Raw genomic sequence first — 25391 nt, forward strand, 5'->3', positions numbered from 1 at the left:
AATATTCCTGGCACTAGCATTTATTCATCTTGGGCCCGTCGCAATCTCTGTAGTCTTCCATTTAAAGTTGTAATTAAAGAGGCTTGCCTAGTCTATCTCACATATAAACTGGGAAAATAAAATAAATTTTATAAAAGTTTTTTTCAAACTATAAAATAGCACAGTGAACAAGTGTTTGTTGACATCACCATTATTGTAATTATTGAGATTGTTTTAAAAAAAGTAAGCATCTGATGCAATTTGCCTACTACAATGTCTTCTACATACTGTTGCTTGATAGTCTTTTTAAAATGAAATGAATTTTAAAATATGCTCAATAGTGTCCACTTACAAGAAATATGTCTAAAATTACAGTACACTTACTGGCGAGTGAGAGAATGAAGAATTTAAGTAATTCATTATATTAACTGGATAAAATAGTAAGGCTTCTGTCATATGTTGTTGTTAGCTGCCTAGCTGCCATTGAATTGCCCCCCCCCATGGTGGCCCCATTCACAACTGAACAAAACACAGCCCAATCCTGTGACATTCCTGTGATCAGATGGAGATCAGGCTGTTGTGATCCATAGGGTTTTCATTGGCCAATTTTTGTCTGTAGATTTTCAGGCCTTTCTTCCTAGACTCCCTTAGTGTGGAAGCTCCACTGAAATCCCTGTGGCATCGTAACAACACACAAGTCCCCAATGACAGATGGGTGCTGGCAGTGTGTAAGGAGCATCAGCTGGCAATCAACCTGGGTCACCTGCATGGAAGGTGACGGTTCTACCACTGAACCACCAATGCCCCTCTGTCACAGAGCAATTCTTTATCCAAATATTTGAATGAAAGGGGGTTGTCATTTAGAACTTTTATTCATCATGGCCCAAAGGTGTGAATGTAACTATGGTTTGGTGAGTAGAAAAAGGCAAAGTTTTTAGTTGTCAAAGTTGTTCTAACAAGAAATGGGTTGCTACTGAGGTAGGAGATTCCACTACTGGGACTCTTAAAAAAGTTGATGGCCCTGAAATTAATGGAGTACAGGGTATTCTACAGTTTGATAGATTGCTTAACCTTATCATAGACAAGATCTTTTCTAACCCTGAGCTGGAAGACTCTATGACCTGGTAATATGGTGGGTCGGCCACTTCTGTATCTGAATTTGGAATGCACATGTAAGAAAAAATATTTAAGAAGATATCTTGAAAATTAACAAGAAGTTTCTTTATGAAAGCCAGTCTTCATAAAGATAATATTGAGTCGATGCTCTTTAAATAATATTTCAAGATTCCAAATATATATATATATGCATATATACATATATAAGATATTCCAATGATACATATTTCCAAATCTAATTTTCTGGATGTTTGTGATATAATTATTTGATGCTTGAATCAGAATTTAATCGTTAACAATTTTAAAGAATTTTAATGCTGGGGATTGGTCATGTGTGTCAGGTAGTCTCTTGTGCAAATATTGTAATTTTTGTCATATACACTCTGAGGTTGTGAATGTTATTTTACTATATCACCAATTTGGGGTGATTTAAACTAAATATATAGACCATCCATTGTTATAAGTAAATCTCACTAACTGAGTTTCATGATAGTAGGCTGGTTTATTTTATTCTTTTATCTGAGTTACCTGTGACCATTTCATTTAAACAAATAAAACATGTCTCTGAAGGAAAAACTATCAGATTATACTATCACGATAATCATTCAATCATGTGGATGACTAAGTGATAAACACCCTGGGAATCATGGAATTTGCTAAATTCTTCCTAAATGAGGCTCTTTGATCTACAAACCATCCAGATAATTAATCTGGGATTTTGAGCATATACCGAATCTAACAAATGGTGGGATTATTTTATCATCTGGAAAACCACCCATTTCCGATCAAACTTCTGGCTGAGATGGCAGTTGTTGAAAGGGGGTGACTGTAAATCTCGAAAAGATCCATTGGAAAATACTTACATCTTTGCTTGGAAGTGAAAACCTAGACAGAACTCCAAATAAATGGCTCTCTAACAGAAAAAAGTTCCATAATGAGAGAAAAGAAGATAATTAACTCAATGCCTTGGAAGGTAAGTAGACTTTCCATGGAATTTTTTTCATACAAGTAGACAAAGGCTGGAGTCTCCCATTAACTCAGTCAATAATAATATAATCCCTTTACATAAGCTTACCATATACAGTTGAAATATAAATATTTCAACTGTATATGGTAAGCTTATGTAATATTTTACTAAACATACCTTGTGGCCTAGTAGAGATCTTTAATATTTATTTTTATATCGTGGAGTAACTTTAAAAACTTGAATACTAAGTATAATGTAGTTATTTACTCCCTAAAGTATGCTTTATGTTCAGAACATGTCTATAATCTTACTTAGATAAATCTTATTTAGCTCCAAAGAAGTAATAAGTTAATTGAGACATTAAAAAAAAAAAGTAGGAATAAGAGACAAATGTGAGAGGAAACTATGAATTTTGAGGTATTGGGTAGAAAAAGATCAAGATATTGGGAGCCAGAACCTCTAGACATGAAAGCTTTGTCTGAAAATATCTACAAGTACTATGACCTTTGATGACCATACGCTTTGCTTGCATCAATAAGAAGTTCAAAATTACTGCTAAACAAATAATATTTAACTCCTGTTCATGATAATCAAACTGGTCCCTTAAACAAAAAATTATTAACTTTTATGTATTTGGTGAAAGCAAACATGACCTTGAATTATTCAAACATCATTTCACTCAGTCAAAATATTCCCTATATTTTGAAGCAATGCCATGAGAGAGCAGAAATAGACTACTTCATTTAGAACCTCCTGCAAAACTAAGGTAAATATTTCTGTGTTACTTCTGGTTCCTTCTCCTGGTGCTACTACCTATTGCCTGAGGGCTTAAAAATAATTCAGAAAGTAGGACTGTTTCTAGCCAAGTCTTCATTCTGCAACTACATGGAAGAAACTTTCTTTGATTTTTACCATCAGCAATTGGGTTTTACTCCATCTACAGCAGTTCAGAAATGAGTACCTCAAAGGATCGGTTGGAATCAACTCGATGACACACAGCAACACAACAAGAATCCTCTCAGGACAGCCTTGCATGCATGTCCAAAGGATGTCTAGAGACCTTCCCTTTTAAAATAATTCTGGAATAGGGTAGGATGAAGATTTGAATTTTGTAATGAAAAAGAGCAATCAAGCCAACACGCAATTTCTCATGAACCCACAGCCAGTAGGTCCTCTTCACAAATCTCTGCCCTCTGTACAAAATGGGTTGCTTCTATAGCTGATGGTTGCTGCCTGGCTTCTAACCTCAACTCTAATGGCATTTCTTGAGCACAAAGTATCAGCCACAGCCACTAATGATTCCTTTTTCTATTCTCAGAAGACTGTGAGTGAGGATCTGTGGATTCCTACCTTTACTATTGTATAATCAGAGATAAGACATTTCCCTCTCATTTTTTCATCTTTAGGTTTGACTCTGTGAGTCTCTCATGGTGGTGTCTAGCACTTTGTATTGTTCAGTAGTATAACTGAACTAATTTACATATATTACACCCTAGAGTAAATAATTTTTGTTTTCATGTACGTACTTCTTATGGACTTTACCTTTTTACCTGCAATGTCTGGTTTCCCTATATACAATGAAGTGTAAGGCAGTGCCCCAAATAGTCATTTCAAACTGGCACTGCAAATAGAGGTTAAAAAAAATTATCTGGCATTATCAAACACCTATCCGTGAACTGTGTTGTATTAATTCGCGATTTCTTAAAACGGATTTTTTAAAAATTATTTCAGAAATTTTGCTAAAAAGAGAAAATTTGAAAAATCAGTTTATTTGGCTTCAATGTGGTGCAGTAACTCGCTAAGGACTCTGAGCGCCGCTATTCACCAACCAGGTGAATAATTGTGCGAGAGATCTGCCAGAACCACCGAGCTTTTACAGCACAAAAAAACGACACGTTGGGACAAATCTCTCCCTAGCTGCGTCAACCTCAGGCCTCCATCCTGCCAGGTTCAGGGCTTCCCTTCCGCATACTGAGGGTTTACTCGGCCTCCCCAGCACCCAGAAGCACACCCCGGACACCCCAAGCAAGATCAGCAGGACAACATGGCGGCTCGGCAGAAGGGCGCGGACTACAGAGGATTCGTCCTGCTCTCCATTCTCCTGGGGACCTTGTGGGAAGCCTGGGCAGGACAGATTCGCTATTCCGTGCCTGAGGAGACAGACAAAGGGTCTTTTGTGGGGAACATCGCCAAGGACCTGGGGCTGGAGCCCCGGGAGCTGGCGGAGCGCGGAGTCCGCGTCGTCTCCAGAGGTAGGACGCAGCTTTTCGCTCTGAACCCGCGAAGCGGCAGCCTGGTCACCGCAGGCAGGATAGACCGGGAGGAGCTCTGCGCTCACAGCGCGCGGTGTCTGGTGAGTTTTAACATCCTAATGGAAGATAAAATGAATCTTTATCCTATTGAAGTGGAGATAATGGATGTTAATGACAACGCTCCTAGATTCCTGACGGAAGAAATGAACGTAAAAATAATGGAGAATACAGCTCCTGGGGTGCGCTTTCCGTTAAACGAGGCTAGAGATCCAGATGTGGGCACTAACTCCCTCCAGAGCTACCAGCTCAGTCCCAATCACCACTTCTCCCTGGATGTGCAAACTGGCGATGATGGAACCAAGTATCCGGAACTGGTACTGGAGCGGGCTTTGGACCGGGAGGAAGAGGCGATTCACCATCTTCTCCTCACGGCCTCTGACGGAGGCAACCCACTCAGATCCGGCATCGCGCGTATCCAAGTGACAGTGATGGATGTGAATGACCACGCACCAGTGTTCTCTCTGCCCCAGTACCGAGTGACTACCCCCGAGAACGTACCTGTGGGCACAACACTGCTCACGGTAAATGCTGTAGACCTGGATGATGGATTCAATGGGGAAGTGACATATTCTTTTCAGAAAATAACTCAAAAAATTCTACAAATATTCCAACTGAACTCCCTTACAGGAGAATTATCAACTTTAAAAGGCCTAGATTACGAAGACTCTAGCTTCTATGAAATGGAAGTTCAGGCTCAGGATGGTCCTGGTAGTCTGACAAGGACAAAAGTATTGATCACAATTTTAGATGTGAATGACAATGCTCCGGAAGTGACTGTAACGTCTCTAACCAGTTCAGTCCCTGAAGACACACCTCCTGGGACAGTAATTGCTCTTTTCTACCTACAAGACCGAGATTCTGGGAAGAACGGTGAGGTGACCTGCGCCATTCCAGAAAATCTGCCTTTTAAATTAGAAAGATCAATAGACAATTATTATAGATTGGTGACAATGAAAAACTTGGACCGGGAAAGACTTTCTGTCTATAACATCACAGTGAAAGCCACAGATGGTGGCACCCCTCCCCTGTCTTCGGAAACTCACATCTCTATACACGTGGCAGACACCAATGACAACCCGCCCACCTTCTCCCACACATCCTACTCAGTCTTTGTCCCTGAGAACAACCCCAAAGGAGCCTCCATCTTCTCGGTGACTGCCCATGACCCTGATAGCGAGGAGAATGCCCAGGTTATTTACTCCCTGGCTGAAGATACCATACAGGGGGCTCCCGTGTCCTCCTATGCCTCTATCAACTCTGACACTGGCGTCCTGTATGCACTGCGCTCCTTTGACTATGAGCAGTTTCAAAACCTGCAACTTATGGTGACTGCCTGTGACAGCGGTGACCCGCCACTCAGCAGCAACGTTTCGCTGAGCCTGTTCATTCTGGACAAGAACGACAATGCACCAGAGATCCTGTACCCCACCTTCCCCACTGATGGTTCCACGGGCATGGAGCTGACTCCCCGCTCTGCAGAGCCCGGCTACCTCGTGACCAAGGTAGTGGCGGTGGATCGCGACTCAGGACAGAACGCCTGGCTGACCTACCGCCTGCTCAAGGCTAGTGAGCCAGGACTGTTCGCGGTGGGGGTGCACACGGGCGAGGTGCGCACAGCGCGGGCCCTACAAGACAGAGATGCGCTCAAGCAGAGCCTCGTGGTGGCCGTCCAGGACCACGGACAGCCCCCTCTCTCCTCTACCGTCACGCTCACCGTGGCGGTGGCCGACAGCATTCCCGAAGTCTTGGCCGACCTGAGCAGTTTAGAATCTCCCACTGACCCAGACGACTCTGGCCTCACACTGTACCTGGTGGTGGCGGTGGCCGCGGTCTCCTGTGTTTTCCTCGCTTTTGTCATTGTGCTGCTGGCCCTCAGGCTGAGGCGCTGGCACGTGTCCCGCCTGCTGCAGGCTTCCGGGGTCGGGTTGGCCGATGTGACCGCCTCGCACTTTGTGGGCTTGGATGGGGTGCAGGCTTTTCTGCAGACCTATTCCCACGAGGTCTCCCTCACCGCGGACTCGCGGAAGAGTCACCTGATCTTCCCCCAGCCCAACTACGCTGATACGCTCCTCAGCCAGGAGAGCTGTGAGAAAAACGAGCCTTTGTTAACAACCACGGATTTTCATAAGTGTAAAGATGAAACACCAGATACTCAGGTGAGTTTAGTCTTTATTTTTATTTTAAAGATGGGGGGGACCTGACATAGGTAAAACAAGCTTCATAGTTCATTTTAGCGGTGCTACTTTAACACGGAACACAGGGTGACAGCAGTTCTGGTATCATCTGTTTATCGAAAGCCGGTGAACAAGTTTGTGAACAAGTGCACTGTGGCATTTGTCAGTGTCCCATGTATTTCCCACTTGGTTTCCTTTACGCATGTATTTCACAAATGAGAATGAATAAGGAATTGTTGAGCCTTTTCTTACTGCAGTAGACTAGCAAAAGTAAAGCACGCTTCACCCTGGTTCTCAGGATTCTCTTTAGGGTGCAAATCTGAAGCTTTTTTCTGTGTACTGCCTCTGCTTCCATCTACCTTGCTTTGACGGCCCTGAAAACCTCAGCTGCTTCCTGATCTGTTTAAAGCACAATCCCCTGTTAAAGTTGGAGTCTTGAGGGGAAGGTTAGGTTGACCCCTAAAGAATGAAATGCACGTGTCAAGCTTCACTAAGGTCTGTATCAGTGACAGACACAGAGTCAAATGCCATAATAAAGGCCATTGGCAAAAGCAAGAAAACATTACATCAAATAAAATGTTATTTCAAGTGTTGTAGGTGGCATTTGTGAAACAGAGAGTTTTAACATGGAATTACAACGTGAAGTGTGTCTGTGGGCTTCTCAAGAGGGAGACTGAGAGTGCTGACTTTATGAAACAACCATTTCATACATTCAAACCCTAAAGCAGCAGTCAAGTTTACTTATTAGGCCTGATGAAGAATTACATTGGAAAAAAACTCAATCTGAGATTAGCTACTTCCGTATTCCTTTGCATAATGTTTCACTAAAACTCAACACATCCGTTGCTTATCCTCTGGTAGGGATGGAGAACAAAGTAATCTTGATTTCTGTTTTTTTTTAAAATGTTAATTTAAAAGATTTGGGGGGACATAGTGTTTTATTTGGTGTTTTGCATATAAACGACTGTGCAATGAGGGTGGGACTATATTTCAAACATTCTTCAGTGTTTAGCTGTACAGTCAGTGTGGAAAAGATAATGTTACTCACACTTTCTGAGGAGAGGTCCTCTGGCAGAAATATAGTCATCAGGTATTTCAAAAGAGAAAATCCTGAAGCCAAAATTCATTAAATGTTTTAAAATACTTTTAAACGCAGAAGAGAAATCACCACTAAACTCAGTGAGCTGTTGCAAGTAAACTTTCCATGGACTGGTATCCTCCCATTCTGAGGTCTTCATGGGATGCAGTACAAGTGCAGAGTTAGGAACCTGTGACTCAGTGCAATAGACCACACAGCTAAGTGACTTTGTGTTGCATGGCTAAATATTACTCCCCTATTAACTTTTTTTATTAACTTAGATTGATGTATTGATATTGTAACCAGATGAATAATTTCATAGCGGGAAGAGAGGGACCTATTAACTTAGACTGATGTATTGATATTGTAACCAAATGAATAATTTCATAGCGGGAAGAGAGGGACCTGATAGGCTAATCCATCTTCGGGCTACAGCATTTCCTTATCTGAATATTACCTAACACAGTAAAAATGAGAAACAGATAACATTACTACAAAGAGATCATTCGAAATATTTTGGTATAAAAGGTGTGTTGGCGATAAGGACAAAATTGTGCCTTTTTTAAAACATAAAATTCAGCATTATTGGTACTCTGAAAAAAATCAAAGTGAATCAGCAAGGAAGGACCTGGAAAAGTGGAGAAAAACGTAAGGAAAAAGAAAAGAAAGATAAAAATTTATCCAACACTTTGCTAATGAGTAAATATGTAAAATCACTGGACTCAGAGATGGTTTGGGGCAAAATCTGTACTATATTCATCTTTATATCTCCAGTGCGTATTTGAGATGGCTGAATGATTGTGACAACATATAGAGGTTTGTGTATTAAGTTTAAATGATTTCCCTAAAAACCATGGAAGTTGGGATAGAGACGTTTGTAAGAGCCCGATTTAGATGTGTACACATTGTGTGTTCAGTTGGGCACACAATTATGATTGTAGTTGCTTAAACTGAAGCAGCAAAGGCTGCAGTTTCCTAGTGCGGACTCTGGGCGCCGCTGTTGGCCAAAGTGCAGACCTTGGTGCTCGCGATCTTCCTGCGCAGCCGCAGCGCACTTTCCAGGGCAGCCCCATCTCAGACTCGCTAGCGCGAGCATTTCACCCCTTCCTTCTCTGGAAAAGAAGAATCCCGGGCCCCCACTACTGGAATTAAAAGCCGATCGGAGCTCCAGACACCGGCAATACAGAGGTTCTTTGTAACCCCGCGTCTCCAGGCTGGTGAGCGAACTGAAGGGAGCCAGAGGGATGGGGAGCGGCGCTGGGGAGTGGGGCTGGGTTGAGAGGCGGCGAGTGCTCTTTCCCTTCCTGCTGTCTTTGTTCTGCCTGGCGCTCTCCGAGCAGATCCGCTACAGGATTCCCGAGGAAATGCCCAAGGGCTCGGTGGTGGGGAACCTGGCCAAGGACCTAGGGCTCAGCGTCCACGAGTTACCGACTCGAAAACTGCGGGTCAGTTCGGAGAAGCCTTACTTCACTGTGAGCACAGAGAGTGGAGAGTTACTTGTGAGCAGCAGGCTAGACAGGGAGCAGATATGCGGGAAGAAGCCAGCGTGTGTTCTGGAATTTGAGGCTGTTGCTGAAAATCCGCTGAACTTTTATCACGTGAATGTAGAGATCGATGATATCAATGACCACACGCCAAAATTCACGCAAACTGCTTTTGAACTTCAAATAAGCGAGTCCACAAAGCCTGGAGCACGATTTATCTTAGGATCTGCCCATGATGTAGATATTGGTACCAACTCTCTACAGAATTATCAGCTCAGCGCCAATGGTCATTTCTCACTCGTTAATAAAGAGAAATTAGATGGAGGTAAATACCCGGAGCTGGTTCTGAAGACACCTTTAGATCGGGAAGACCAGAAATCCTACCACCTGACCTTGACTGCCTTGGATGGCGGGGATCCACCCCTAAGCAGCACTGCACAGATACAGGTCCTTGTAACTGACGCCAATGATAATGCCCCAGTGTTCAGCCAAGACATATATAGGGTGAGTCTTCGGGAAAACGTGTCCCCGGGCACCACTGCGCTTCGGGTGATGGCCACCGATCAGGATGAGGGTGTCAATGCAGAGATCACCTTCTCTTTCAGCGAAGCAGATCAGATCACCCGGTTTGATGTGGATTCAAGTACCGGTATAATTACTATTCTAAATGCTTTAGATTTTGAAGATGTCAAAGAATATTCCATGGTTTTGGAAGCAAGAGATGGTGGAGGAATGATCGCACAATGTACAGTGGAGATAGAAGTCCTAGATGAAAATGACAACGTCCCAGAAGTGGTAATCCAATCTCTACCCGACTTAATTATGGAGGACACCGAGCTGGGAACATATATTGCTTTGTTCAAGGTCCGTGACAGGGATTCTGGAGACAATGGAGAAGTTACTTGTAAATTAGAAGATGACGTTCCGTTTAAAATACTCACTTCTTCAAAACACACGTACAAATTAGTGACAGATGGGGTATTAGACCGGGAGCAGACCCCGGAATACAACGTCACCATAACAGCCACTGACAAGGGCAAGCCGCCACTTTCCTCTAGCATAAGTGTCACGTTGCACGTCGGCGATGTAAATGACAACGCTCCGGTGTTCCACCAGGCCTCATACGTAGTCCACGTGGCTGAGAACAACCCTCCTGGCGCTTCTATCGCTCAAGTCAGCGCCTCCGACCCCGACTTGGGGCCCAATGGCCTAGTGTCTTACGCCATCGTCGCCAGTGACCTGGAGCCGCGGGCGCTGTCGTCCTACGTGTCTGTGAACGCTCAGAGCGGGGTGGTGTTCGCGCAGCGCGCCTTCGACCACGAGCAGCTGCGCGCCTTCGAGCTGACGCTGCAGGCTCGTGACCAGGGCTCACCCGCGCTCAGCGGTAACGTTAGCCTCCGCGTGCTGGTGGACGACCGCAACGACAACTCGCCCAGGGTGCTGTACCCCGCGCTGGAGCCCGACGGCTCAGCGCTCTTCGATACAGTGCCGCGCGCGGCGCAGCCGGGCTACCTTGTGACCAAGGTGGTAGCTGTGGACGCAGACTCGGGGCACAACGCCTGGCTGTCCTACCACGTGCTGCAGGCCAGTGAGCCCGGGCTCTTCAGCCTGGGGCTGCGCACGGGCGAGGTGCGCACCGCTCGCGCTTTGGGCGACAGGGACGTGTCCCGCCAGCGCCTCTTGGTAGCTGTGCGCGACGGAGGGCAACCGTCCCTTTCTGCCACAGCCACGCTGCACTTGGTCTTCGCAGACAGTCTGCAGGAGGCCCTGCCAGACCTCAGCGATCGCTCTGCGCCCTCTGATCCCCAGGCGGAGCTGCAGTTTTACCTGGTCTTGGCTTTGGCCTTGATCTCCGTGCTCTTCCTCCTCGCGGTGATTCTGGCCATTGCCTTGCGCCTGCGAAGCTCCTCCAGCTCCACCCCCTGGAACTGCTTTCAGCCTGGCTTCTGCTCCAGGTCTGGACCCGTAGTTCCCCCCAACTACAGTGAGGGGACTTTGCCCTATTCCTACAATCTGTGTGTTGCACAGACAGGAAAGACCGAATTTAATTTCCTGGAATGTAGTGAGCAATTGAATTCAGGACAAGATATACTTTGTGGTGATTCATCTGGAGCTTTATTTCCACTATGTAATGCCAATGAGTCGACTTCCCAACCGGTGAGTTTCCTTAAAGCACAACTTGCTTTTCATTGTCCACATTCACAGGAAAATATGCCATTTTTGAGCTAATGTCTTAAGAAGTTAGTCATTTCGTTCTTCAAGAGAGGGGTCAAGTAGAAGTAATTATATGATTTTATAGGGGAGTTTTACCTAATAAGATTTTCCCCATAAATGTTTCTTCTTCTCTCTTAATATTTAATGAACACATTTTAATTCCTAAACATACCATAAATAAAATAGTAGGCAGTCATTTAAGTAAAGACTTTGAAGCCAAATACTCGAAATTAGATATCTTTCCTCACTGATTTAACTGTTGTGGTTTCCATACTATTCTGGTGTTTTATTTCTTATATTTTAGTTTCTTACATTTTTTTTTTACATTTACTTCTTTTTTTGTTTCAAAAACTCCTAGAATATCTTACCCTGGGTTTTTATGTCCATGGACCCCTTGTAATTATATGTGATGTGCTGTACAGGTGTGCATGTGTGATCATTTTACTTAGCAGAAGGCCCGTTATGCTCCTCAGAAGATCAAAAGCATGTTCTGTTTTCTTGCGGCATAGGTTTTTTCAGGATTAATCTGTATGGAAGCTCATTCAATAGGCTCCCGCCATCAAAGAAAAGACAATGCGTTTGCCTCTGTTGCTTTCCTCAGACATACACCTTGTGTATAATTGTAAAACTGTCTGATTTGCCATCCTAAAACTATGAGTAGAGGTCATCTGATCATTCTCCTATCTCTAGGAGAGAAACAGAGTCTTAAATTCTTCAAAATTTTAGACGAACCTGCCATCTTGATGTGCACACAAAGGTGACAGTACATTGTGTCAACCTTGCTAGGTTTCCCTTAGCAATGCTTCACTTAACAGCTTCTTTACAAACTGCAGACGGAAAGAGATTTTTGTAGTGACACTTACTGTTTGTCTTCTTAGTGATAACTATGTGTTCCTTAAAATTTTTTAGTGGTTCTTTTACCCAAAGTATGTGTTAAGGTAAAATAAACTTTAGAATATTGGCCTACCTTAAGAAGTTAATTAAGGCCACTTAAAAATTTAATCATTTCTCATTGGTGGAAGAGATGGGATGGAGATTTGCTTTCCAATGTATATTTATTTCTGCCTTTCAGAGATTCTCATTTCCACATAGAAAAATATAAATAATTTAAATAAAATAGCAGATCAATATACTCTCCAGTGAAACTTAAATTGTAAAAGCATACACCCTGTTAAGAATTCACAGAATTGATTATTGAGTGATGAAAATAGCATTTTTAAATATGAGAAAGCAAAGACTCCCCACAAAGGTTACTATAATTAATTAAACCAATTAGAACAACTTCTGAGTCAACCACCTCCAATAGATCTATTTTAGTCTCAATATGAATTCATTTCCAGCAACAGTTGCAATTCTTACTTATTTGATAAACAGATGTTGAAGACATTCATGATAAAGCTTAGAACACCTGAGGGAAATAAAGTTATCATAATTTGTGTATTTTAAAAGAGCAACTGTCTTCCAGGAACGTGAGCCATTTAATATGATGCTAACCTTAAATCTGATCATTTAATAGTACTTTATAAAACTTTCACCCCACGCCATCCTATACTCCTTGGCAATTACTTCTAAAATATTAATTCAGGGAGAGATTAAATAAATATAAAACAAAGCCTCTAATTAAAAAAAGGGGGGCGGGAAACTAGTATTTTCCCAGTAATCTAGCATAGTGTATTGCATAGCTAAATGCGTGTAGTAACAGATTAGGACTCTAAGCGTCGCTGTTCACCTACTTGGAGAGAAATGCAACCAAAGCATCCTCTGGCTATACTCCCGGCTCCCACCTCATAAAGACGCGCAGATCCCACAGACGAACTCTTGGATTACAGCGAAACTCGGTCCCGAAATTTGGGGCATTCAGGCCTTCCGGTTCGTAACGGTAGTAAAATGGTAAGCAAGACACAGTATGCCTAGTGAAGACTCTGAGAGGATTCCGTAGCGAAAGAAAAATGGCCGCTCCAAATAAGTGGCGAGGACGCAGCGAGCTGGTCCTGCTGTGCCTTTTCCTCGGGACGCTGTGGGAGACCGGAACCGCGCAGATCCGCTACTCACTGCCGGAAGAGACAGACAAAGGCTATGTTGTAGGCAACATCTCCAAGGACTTAGGGCTAAAGTCACAAGAATTGGCGGAGCTCGGAGTTCGCATCGTCTCCAGAGGTAAGACTCAGCTTTTTGCTCTGAACCCGAAAAGCGGCGGCTTGGTCACGGCGGGCAGGGTAGACCGGGAGGAGCTCTGCGCTCGGAGCGCTCGGTGTCTGGTAAATATTAACATCCTGGTTGAGGGTAGAGGAAAACTTTTTGGAATAGAAATAGAAATAACTGATATCAATGACAATGCCCCAAAATTCCAGGATGAAAATCTGGAAGTCAAAATTAACGAAATCACTGCGCCTGGAACGCGTTATCCACTCCCAGAAGCCTTAGATGCGGACGTGGGCGTCAACTCCCTCCAGAGCTACCAGCTCAGCCCTGATCCCCACTTCTCCCTGGACTTGCAAACTGGAGACGATGGAACTATAAACCCAGAGCTGGTGCTGGAGCGCTCTCTGGACCGCGAGGAAGAGGCTGCTCACCACCTGGTCCTCACCGCCTCCGATGGCGGCGACCCTCGTCGCTCCAGCACGGTGCGCATCCTTGTGACAGTGCTGGATACAAACGACAATGCCCCAGTTTTTGCTCAACCAGTTTACCGAGTGAAAGTCCCAGAAAACGTGCCCCCTGGCACTCACCTGCTCACTGTAATAGCTACCGACCCGGACGAGGGAGCCAATGGAAAAGTGACATACAAATTCCGGAAAATCAATGAAAAACAATCTCCTTTATTCCAACTTAATGAAAATACTGGGGAAATAACAACAGCAAATAGCCTAGACTATGAAGATTGTTTATCTTATGAAATGGAAATACAAGCTGAAGATGTAGGGGCACTTTTGGGGAGGACCAGAGTGCTCATTTCGGTGGAAGATGTAAACGACAATAGACCTGAAGTGATCATTACATCTTTGTTTAGCCCAGTCTTGGAAAATTCTCTTCCTGGGACAGTAATTGCCTTCTTGAATGTGCATGACCGGGACTCGGGAAAGAATGGTCAAGTTGTCTGTTACACACCTGATAATTTGCCTTTTAAATTAGAAAAGTCAATAGATAATTATTATAGATTGCTGACATGGAAATATTTGGATCGAGAAGAAGTCTCTATGTACAATATTTCGGTGATGGCCTCAGACCTAGGAGCTCCACCTTTGTCCACTGAAATTCACATCGCCTTGCACGTGGCAGATACCAACGACAATCCCCCGGCTTTCCCTCACGCCTCCTATTCAGCCTATATCCCAGAAAACAATCCCAGAGGCGCCTCCATCTTCTCGGTAACTGCACAAGACCCAGACAGTGAGGAGAACGCCCGGGTCACTTACTCCTTGACTGAAGGCACCCTCCAGGGAGCGCCGCTCTCCTCCTACATCTCCATCAACTCAGATACTGGTGTCCTCTACGCACTCCAATCCTTTGACTATGAGCAGATACGAGACTTGCAGCTACAGGTGACTGCCAGCGACAGTGGGGACCCACCACTCAGCAGCAACGTGTCGCTGAGCCTGTTCGTGCTGGACCAGAACGACAATGCCCCCAAGATCCTGTACCCTGCTTTTCCCACTGATGGCTCTACTGGAGTAGAGCTGGCTCCCCGCTCTGCGGAGCCCGGCTACCTAGTGACCAAAGTGGTGGCGGTGGACCGAGACTCAGGACAGAACGCTTGGCTGTCCTACCGCCTGCTCAAGGCCAGCGAGCCAGGGCTTTTCGCGGTGGGGGTGCACACAGGTGAGGTGCGCACAGCGCGGGCCCTGCAAGACAGAGATGCGCTCAAGCAGAGCCTCGTGGTGGCCGTCCAGGACCACGGACAGCCACCCCTCTCCGCCACCGTCACGCTCACCGTGGCGGTGGCCAACAGCATCCCTGACATCCTGGCTGATCTGAGCACCCTCGAATCTCCCGCCAACCCAGACGACTCTGGCCTCACGCTGTACCTGGTAGTGGCTGTGGCTGCAGTCTCCTGCGTCTTCCTCGCCTTTGTCATAGTGCTGTTTGCGCTCAAGCTGCGACGCTGGCACAGGTCTCGCCTGTTCCAGGCTGCCGGAGGCAGGTTGGCAGGTGTGCCCGCATCTCACTTTGTGGGCATCGATGGGGTACAGGCTTTCCTGCAGACCTATTCCCACGAGGTTTCCCTCACTGCAGACTCCGGGAAGAGCCATGTTATCTTTCCTCAGCCCAATTATGCGGACACGCTCATCAGCCAAGAGAGCTGTGAGAAAAACGATCCCTTCTTAACATCCATAGATTTTCATGAATGTAAGGATGAAGGCGCATGTGTTCAGGTGAGTTCAGTTCTTTATTTTTATTTTTAGAAGAGTTATATTTGGTAGGACTTTATGTGTTTTCAAAAAAGCATGCAAAGATTTAAACAACAAACAAAAAACCCACTGCTGTCTAGTCAGTTCTGACTCATAGAGACCCTGAAGGACAGAGTAAAACTGCCCCATAGGGTTTCCAAGGCTACAATCTTTACGAAAACAGACTCCCACATCTTTCTTTCACAGAGCAGCTTGTGGGTTCCAACCACTGACCTTTCGATTAGCAGACCAGTGCTTAACCATTGTGCCACCAGGAATATAGAGTTGAAAAAAAAGTTTTCAACACAACAAAAGTTTTGGGTTTATTTTAGTAGTGGTACTTTAAAATTGAACGCTGTCATCAGTTGTTTCACTTGATTTCAAAAGCCTTGGACAAGATATTTTCATTATGAACTCTCAACTTTTTTTAAGCCTTCTTCTGTTTTATTCTTATTGTCACTCATTGGCTTGAGAATTAGTTACCCACCCACTCAGGGTAAGTTTGCTATTGTACTGCTTTCTTTTGTATGTACAAATGACCTATATATATTCTAAATTAGGACTCAAAAAGAATTTTTGAGACTTCTAAATCCTGGTATTAGCTTAGTAAAAGTAAAACGCATCTCAGAATATTTAGGAGTATGTGTAAGGTTTGGACCCATAACTAGGCTCTTAAAATTTTCTTCAGTTTAAACCTCTTTTCTGATCCCTTCAAAACTTTTTACTACTTTTTACCATATTTTGAAATATAAATCAGTTTTAAAGGATGGATCCCTAAAGATTATGTCTGTTTGTCAATGACCACCCAGGCCTTTTATCAGTGCATACATGGAATCTAAAGCTGGGAATGGCTACTGGTCTCCCAAAAAATAAAATACAATCAAGTCAGGTCTGAAATAAAATATGGTTTCAAACTCCTGAAAGTGAGTTTTGTAAAATACAGAAAAACAGGTTTCAATAGAGTTCCAATGAGCTGCTCTGGCTGCGCAGCCGCGTGTAATGTGTCTGCAGGCTCCTGAAGACAAAGAATTGGGCAACCTTGGTTTTAAGAACAAGAGTTTCATGTGCACAAATTCTAAACAAGCTGATCAAGTCTGTTTAAAATGATGCAACCTGGACTTCACACTTTCTGTATTCTGTGGTGTTTGAATAAATTTAACCCTCTGATTTCACTGTCATCAGGTGGAAGAGGATGACATGGTAAATCTTGTTCTTTATGAAAAGGCTATATCTCTAGGATTGTTCAGTGTTCTGTCCTGTTTTGCATATAGATGACTATACAGTGAGGTGGGAGTTAACTTTATACTTTTTGCGGTGTTTGGATGCACAGTCATTTGATAGGACAACTATATTACTGATACTTTGCAAGTTTAAAAGGTGTGAAGTTACCCTAATAAAAAAGCAAATCCATACCCTGCCGCAAAATGCTCGCTAATCATTTAAATTTTTTTAAACAAATTGAATTAATAAGAATTAGACCAAATCTCACTTTATTCAGTAAATTTATGCAAATAAACATACCATGAGCTCAATTTTTCCAGTTGCAAAGCCATTACCTCAGTGTATCACAGGTGCATAGATGAACGAATGAATTTATGCACTAAAAAGGTCATGACATAATTCAAGTGATATAAAGAAAGGAATCAGAGGCATTTGGTTGGGTAAATCATCTCATGGCTACCTCTCAGGAACAATTTTCTGGATTGAATAATTTTTCAAACTAGTCAAAAGAGTAAAAAGAAAATAATTTATAAAGACAACATTGATATCAGGAAGAAAAGGTGGTTGGAGATTGGTGCAAAACTGCACACCTTTACAAAATAATTTCCAACTCATATATGTGGTACAAACATTATATGAAAATGTCGGAGGAATAAAATTTGACGAAAGAAGGATAAGAATTATTTCAGCGTATCTTAGATAATAACGAGAAGTGAAAGCAGTAGATTATGAAGTTCCTGAGGGCACGTACTGTGTCTTATTCATTGCTGTATAGCCACTGCAGACCTGACCCTAAGGTACGAGTTCAAACATGGTTGTAGCATGCGAAATAAATGGACCAATATTTGTAGGTGTGTATAAAGACTCAGCATGATATTCCTAGCACTTTTAAAACTTGAGGACAGATATCTTAACGGAAGTGTTTATAATTTAAGCTTTTATAGACATAAAAACATGTCTTTGTCAATTAGACCAGAATGCTTGTAGCTGCTTAAACTGAAGCAGCAAAGGCTGCAGTTTCCTAGTGCGGACTCTGGGCGCCGCTGTTGGCCAAAGTGCAGACCTTGGTGCTCGCGATCTTCCTGCGCAGCCGCAGCGCACTTTCCAGGGCAGCCCCATCTCAGACTCGCTAGCGCGAGCATTTCACTCCTTCCTTCTCTGGAAAAGAAGAATCCCGGGCCCCCACTACTGGAATTAAAAGCCGATCGGAGCTCCAGACACCGGCAATACAGAGGTTCTTTGTAACCCCGCGTCTCCAGGCTGGTGAGCGAACTGAAGGGAGCCAGAGGGATGGGGAGCGGCGCTGGGGAGTGGGGCTGGGTTGAGAGGCGGCGAGTGCTCTTTCCCTTCCTGCTGTCTTTGTTCTGCCTGGCGCTCTCCGAGCAGATCCGCTACAGGATTCCCGAGGAAATGCCCAAGGGCTCGGTGGTGGGGAACCTGGCCAAGGACCTAGGGCTCAGCGTCCACGAGTTACCGACTCGAAAACTGCGGGTCAGTTCGGAGAAGCCTTACTTCACTGTGAGCACAGAGAGTGGAGAGTTACTTGTGAGCAGCAGGCTAGACAGGGAGCAGATATGCGGGAAGAAGCCAGCGTGTGTTCTGGAATTTGAGGCTGTTGCTGAAAATCCGCTGAACTTTTATCACGTGAATGTAGAGATCGATGATATCAATGACCACACGCCAAAATTCACGCAAACTGCCTTCGAACTTCAAATAAGTGAGTCTGCACAGCCAGGTACGCGGTTTATATTAGAGGGAGCAGAAGATGCGGATATTGGCTCGAACTCTCTACAAAACTATAAACTCACTCCTAGTCCTGGTTTCTCACTGATAACTAAGGAAAAAAAAGATGGCAGTAAATACCCTGAACTGGTGTTGGAGAAACCTTTAGACCGGGAACAGCAGAGTCACCATCGCTTAGTCCTGAATGCCTTGGACGGCGGGGATCCAACCCTAAGCGGCACCACTGAGCTCCAGATCCGGGTTACTGATGCCAATGATAACCCCCCTGTATTCAGCCAGGACGTGTACAGGGTCAGCCTTCGGGAAAACTTGCCCCCTGGCACCCCTGTGCTCCAGGTGTCAGCCACCGACCAGGACGAGGGCGTCAACTCAGAAATCACTTATTCCTTCCACAGAGCTGGCCAAGTCTTTGATCTCAATTCAAACAGCGGGGAAATTACAACTCTAAAGACGTTGGATTTCGAAGAAATCAAAGAATATTCTATAGTGGTGGAAGGGAGGGACGGTGGAGGACTCGTCGCACAATGTACGGTTGAAATTAATATTCAAGATGAAAATGACAACAGCCCAGAAATTACAGTTCATTCTCTACTCGAAATGATTCTGGAAAACACAGTGCTGGGAACACTGACTGCTTTGATCAAAATACATGACCAAGATTCTGGGGAAAATGGGGAGGTTGATTGTTGGTTAGAAGGTGTAGTCCCTTTTAAGGTAATGTCTTCGTCCAGAAATTCATACAAGTTGGTGACAGACGGAGCCCTGGACCGAGAGCAAACACCAGAGTACAATGTCACAATCAGAGCCACTGACAGAGGCAAGCCGCCACTCTCCTCCAGAACAAGCGTCACTCTGCACATCGCTGACATCAACGACAACACGCCAGTTTTCCACCAGGCCGCCTATGTGGTCCACGTGGCCGAAAACAACCCTCCCGGTGCTTCCATTGCTCAAGTCAGCGCTTCCGACCCGGACTTGGGGCCCAACGGACATATATCCTACTCTATCTTGGCCAGCGACCTGGAACCGCGGGCACTGTCTTCTTACGTGTCTGTGAACGCGCAAAGCGGGGTGGTGTTCGCGCAGCGCGCCTTCGACCACGAGCAGCTGCGCGCCTTTGAGCTGACGCTGCAGGCGCGTGACCAGGGCTCGCCCGCCCTCAGCGCCAACGTTAGCCTCCGCGTGCTGGTGGACGACCGCAATGACAACGCGCCCAGGGTGCTGTATCCAGCGCTGGTGCCCGACGGCTCAGCGCTCTTCGACACAGTCCCACGCGCCGCGCAGCCGGGCTACCTTGTCACCAAGGTGGTGGCGGTGGACGCAGACTCTGGGCACAACGCCTGGCTGTCCTACCACGTGCTACAGGCCAGCGAGCCCGGACTCTTCAGCCTGGGGCTGCGCACGGGCGAGGTACGGACAGTGCGTGCCTTGGGCGACAGGGACGCGGCCCGCCAGCGCCTGCTGGTCGCCGTGCGCGACGGAGGGCAACCGTCCCTCTCTGCCACAGCCACGCTGCACCTGGTCTTCGCAGACAACCTGCAGGAGGCGCTGCCAGACCTCAGCGACCGCCCGGCGCCCCATGACCCCCAAGCTGAGCTGCAGTTTTACCTGGTCTTGGCTTTGGCCTTGATCTCCGTGCTCTTCTTCCTCGCGGTGATTCTGGCCATTGCCATGCGCCTGCGAAGCTCCTCCAACTGCGCCCCCTGGAACTGCTTTCAGCCTGGCTTCTGCTCCAAGTCTGGACCCGTAGTTCTCCCCAACTACAGTGAGGGGACTTTGCCTTATTCTTACAATCTGTACGTTGCACAGACAGGAAGGACGGAATTTAATTTCCTGAAATGTAATGAGCAATTGAATTCAGGACAAGACATAGTCTGCGGTGATCCTTCAGGGGCCTTATTTCCACCGTGTAGTTCAAGTGAGTGGACTTCTCATCCTGAGATTCTAACGCCGGTGAGTTTCATTTCAGTGTCTCTTCCTTTTTACCATCTACCCAATTTTCCGTATTTACATGAAAATATTTCCATTATATCTAGTCAGTTGTCTTAAGAAAGTTATAGTGAGTCAAAAAGCTGGCGTTTCTTTTCTTCAAGGACAGCATGAATTGGGAGTACCATGGGTGGTGAAAAAGGTTTGCACTTGAATACTAAATTAAAGGTTGGCGGTTGGAACCCACCCAGCAGCGCCTCGGAAGAGAGACCTGACAATCTCCTTCCATAAGGATTACAGTCAAGAAAACACTAATGAGCAGTTCTACTCTGTAACACCTGGGGTTGCCATAAGTCGGAATCAGCTTGTTGGCAAGGTTTTTTTTTGTATGTGGCTTATGAAATGGAGGTATCTTATTACCAAGCTCAAATTACAAAGCAGTAAGGGTGTGCTCTTAGCTTCACAGCAAAAAGGATGGAAAACTTTCTTCTCTTTTTTTCCAAGCTAATGAAATTTACTCATGAATTGTCTCATTCACTATTCAACATATATTTAAATTTTTATTATAAGCTAACATTTGATCTAAAGTAGGTAATTCAACTTTTAGAGCAAAGTAACTATGTTACTACTAGGTATCTTCCCTCACCAATTTCACTGTCAAAATTTACATCTCTTTCTTGTGTTTATTCCTTATGTCTGGTTCCTTATACCTACCTAATTGATTCATGATTCTTTGAATCCCCTAAAATTGTATAAAATATGCTGGGAGAGAGAGAGAAAGAGAGCACTCAATGAACTCATTAGAAGGTCCACATTATTGTATTTTCTCTTTCGACATTGGTTCATGGATCCAAAATCCTCTCCTTCCTCTTATAGTTGCCAGAAGAAGAAACTTGATAAAAGAAAAGGAAAAGTTATTGCCTCTATTTATTTTGCTCTGATCCCTAACATATAATCATTGAAGAAAAAAGGAAAGAAGAGACACTGGATTGTTGTTGTCATTTGGAACTCTACATATAAAAGTGATAGAGGCTTTCTGTTATCCTTTTATCTCTAGGATGGAAAGGGAATCCTGCATTCTTCCATTTTTAAGGCAAAAACTACTAGTGTGGTATGCATGCAAAGTTGCCATTACATAGTATCAGCCTTTTGCTTGGTTTCCTTTAGCAAATGCTTCAGTTAATGGCTTCTTTACGAACTGTTGGAGATTTCTTATAATGGCACTTATTTTTTACTTTTTAGTGATAAACATTTGTTCCTATATTTTGTTCAGTTTAAATGACCCTAAGAACATATGCCTTAAATAAAAAGTTTAAGACTACTTTAAAATTGCATAGGAGTGAGATAGACACTGACTTTTCACTGTGTACTCATTTGACTTTTCCAAATGCTGTATTCAAACAGAAAAAAATTAGTCTTTTTAAATAGTGGGAAAGTTTTAACAGTCACAAAAATGAGAATTTTAAAACTTTAATTCTGTAAAACTTAAGCAGTATTAGGCGACAATATACATATATAACTCTTAACTAATTTATTTTCATAAAGGAAATTTTTCTACTGGAATTTTACATCAAAGTAAATTTAAACATATAAAAATAATTCAAAAGTAAATAATATAGCCATATATAGTTGTTCAAAAAGTTACTTAATATACACATATTAATATATAACATATATAAAATTTAGAAAAATTAGAATTTTTCCAGAGGATTGCACGTCTTAATTACTTAAATCTTAATTACTGAAATAGTTAAGATGTACAGAAAAAATTGAAGCACCACAAAAAAGAATCTGGAGTTTTATACATATCTATAGAGAGAGAGAGAGAGAGAGAGAGCAAAATTCTATCGAGAATAAGTTAATGTAATAGTAACCAAAAAGTCTAGTGAGTTAGTAATACATGTATAGAAATTTCACCCTACTTGAACTCCTACTGGGATATCTACAAATGGCAACTGATTTTGGAATATGAATGCAGTAACCAATTAGAGACTATGAAGTCGTAATTTCAAAAAAAGTAGTGTTTTCATCAGCCATCTATAATCAAGTATTGCTTATCTCAGTGGGTGTAGTAACGCCTTAAGACTCTGAGCGCCGCTGTTCACCAACTCTGTGAAAAACCTCAGGGTGCTGTATCCGGATTTTCAGAGCTACAAGTACACAAAGCCCCGCAGATTCCGCAAACCGGCTCCGGGGCTCCGGCACACCTCAGCCTCTTAACTTGGGGGCAATCAAGCTTTTTCCTGAAGAAAAAGATCACCATACTTGCAAAAGGGAAAAGGAACCTAACGAGTCAACGTCTACAAACAGAATTCTGAGAAAGTTCCTTAGCGAAGCAACAATGGCCGCTCCAAAGAGTCGCCAGCAAAACAGAAGATTAGTCCTGCTGGGCTTTTTCCTGGGGACGCTGTGGGAGTCCACAGCCAGTCAGATCCGATATTCAATGCCTGAAGAGACAGAAAAAGGCTATGCTGTGGCCAACATCTCCAAGGACCTGGGGTTGGAACTCCGGGAGCTGTCAGAGCGCAGAGTCCGCATCGTCTCCAGAGGTAAGACCCAGCTCTTTGCTCTGAATCCCAAAAGCGGCAGCTTGATCACTGCGGGCAGGGTAGATCGGGAGGAGCTCTGCGCTCAGAGCGCACCATGTTTAGTTAACTTTAAAGTCCTGATTGAAGACAGAGTACAACTTTATGGAATTGAAATAGAAGTAACTGATATCAATGACAACGCCCCAAAATTCCAGGATGAAAATCTGGAAGTCAAAATTAACGAAATCGCTCCGCCTGGAACGCGTTATCCACTCCCAGAAGCCTTAGATGCGGACCTGGGCGTCAACTCCCTCCAGAGCTACCAGCTCAGCCCCGATCCCCACTTCTCCCTGGGCTTGCAAACTGGAGACGATGGAACTATAAACCCAGAGCTGGTGCTGGAGCGCTCTCTGGACCGCGAGGAAGAGGCTGCTCACCACCTGGTCCTCACCGCCTCCGATGGCGGCGACCCTCGTCGCTCCAGCACGGTGCGCATCCTTGTGACAGTGCTGGATACAAACGACAATGCCCCAGTTTTTGCTCAACCGGTTTACCGAGTGAAACTTCCAGAGAACATGCCCCGGGGTACCCGGCTGCTAACTGTAAGAGCTGCGGACCCAGATGAGGGAGCCAATGGAAAAGTGGCATATAAATTCTGGAAAATTAATGAAAAACAATCTCCATTATTCCAACTTAATGAAAATACTGGGGAAATAGCAACAGCAAAAAGTCTAGATTATGAAGAATGTGCTTTTTATGAAATGGAAATACAAGCTGAAGATGGTGGGGGATTAAAGGGTCGGACCAAAGTGCTCATTTCTGTGGAGGATGTAAATGACAATAGGCCAGAAGTGACCATTACATCTCTGTTTAGCCCAGTGAGGGAAGACGCTCTTCCGGGAACCGTAATGGTTCTTTTTAATGCTCATGACAGAGACTCTGGAAAGAATGGTCAAGTTGTCTGTTCTATCCAGGAGAACCTACCATTTAAATTAGAAAATTCAATTGATGATTATTATCGATTGTTGACAGCCCAAATTCTTGACAGAGAAAAAGTCTCCGAGTATAACATCACAGTGACAGCGACCGACAGAGGAACCCCGCCCCTGTCCACAGAAACTGACATCACCTTGCATGTTGCTGACATCAACGACAATCCACCTGCCTTCTCTCGTGCTTCCTACTCAGTCTACCTCCCGGAAAATAATCCCAGAGGCACCTCTATCTTCTCTGTGACTGCTCATGACCCAGATAGGGAGGAGAACGCCAGGGTTATTTACGCCCTGACAGAGGACACCATCCAGGGGGCACCACTGACCTCCTACGTCTCCATCAACTCTGACACAGGTGTCCTGTATGCACTCCGATCTTTCGACTATGAGCAGTTCCGAGACCTACAGATGCGTGTCACCGCAAGTGATAGTGGGAATCCGCCACTCAGCAGCAATATATCGCTGAGCCTGTTTGTGCTGGACCAAAACGACAACATACCGGAGATCCTGTACCCCACCCTCCCCACTGATGGTTCCACCGGCGTGGAGCTGGCGCCGCGCTCGGCAGAGCCTGGCTACTTGGTGACCAAGGTGGTGGCGGTGGACAGAGACTCGGGTCAGAACGCCTGGCTGTCCTACCGCCTGCTCAAGGCCAGTGAGCCAGGACTCTTCACGGTGGGGGTGCACACCGGCGAGGTGCGCACTGCGCGGGCCCTGCAGGACAGAGACGCGGTCAAGCAGAGCCTGGTGGTGGCCGTCCAGGACCACGGCCAGCCTCCTCTCTCGGCCACTGTCACGCTCACCGTGGCCGTGGCGGACAGCATCCCTGATGTCCTGGCCGACCTGAGCAGCCTCGAGGTCCCTGCGGACCCAGAAGCTTCCGGGCTGACGCTTTACCTTGTAGTGGCTGTGGCAGTGGTCTCCTGCGTCTTCCTTGCCTTTGTCATTGTGGTGCTGGCTTTCAGGCTGCGGCGCTGGCACATGTCGCACCTACTGCAGACTTCTGGCAGCGTGTTGCCAAGCCTGCCAGCCTCGCACTTTGTGGGCGTGGACGGGGTACGGGCCTTCCTGCAGACCTATTCCCACGAGGTCTCGCTCACCGCGGACTCGCGGAAGAGCCACCTGATCTTCCCCCAGCCCAACTACGCAGACACACTTATTAGCCAGGAGAGCTGTGAGAAAAGCGAGCCTTTGTGTGTTTCAGATGAGTCCAAGATTCCTATCGAAGACACGCCTTTGGTTCCAGTAAGTTCTATTTCATCCTTT

The 25391-nt window shown here is 44.9% G+C and overlaps 1 protein-coding gene across 10 annotated transcripts in view; it reads left to right on the forward strand.

Annotated features, from left to right (window-relative positions):
* LOC100656652 (protocadherin gamma-C5) overlaps nt 1-25391 on the forward strand; it is a 165450-nt gene that overhangs the window by 34554 nt on the left and 105505 nt on the right. For 2 of the 10 annotated variants that reach the window (XM_023549908.2, XM_023549965.2), the window contains exon 1: nt 20636-25370. The exons of 3 other annotated variants lie outside the window; for them this stretch is intronic. In XM_023549908.2, the coding sequence (XP_023405676.1) occupies nt 22947-25370 (2424 nt within the window). In that variant the 5' untranslated portion in view covers nt 20636-22946. 5 more of the 10 variants (XM_023549904.2, XM_064277400.1, XM_064277344.1 and 2 more) reach the window with 5 other exon arrangements.

The sequence above is a fragment of the Loxodonta africana genome, chromosome 2 (genome assembly GCF_030014295.1).
Source record: "Loxodonta africana isolate mLoxAfr1 chromosome 2, mLoxAfr1.hap2, whole genome shotgun sequence".
Taxonomy (NCBI): Eukaryota; Metazoa; Chordata; class Mammalia; order Proboscidea; family Elephantidae; genus Loxodonta; species Loxodonta africana.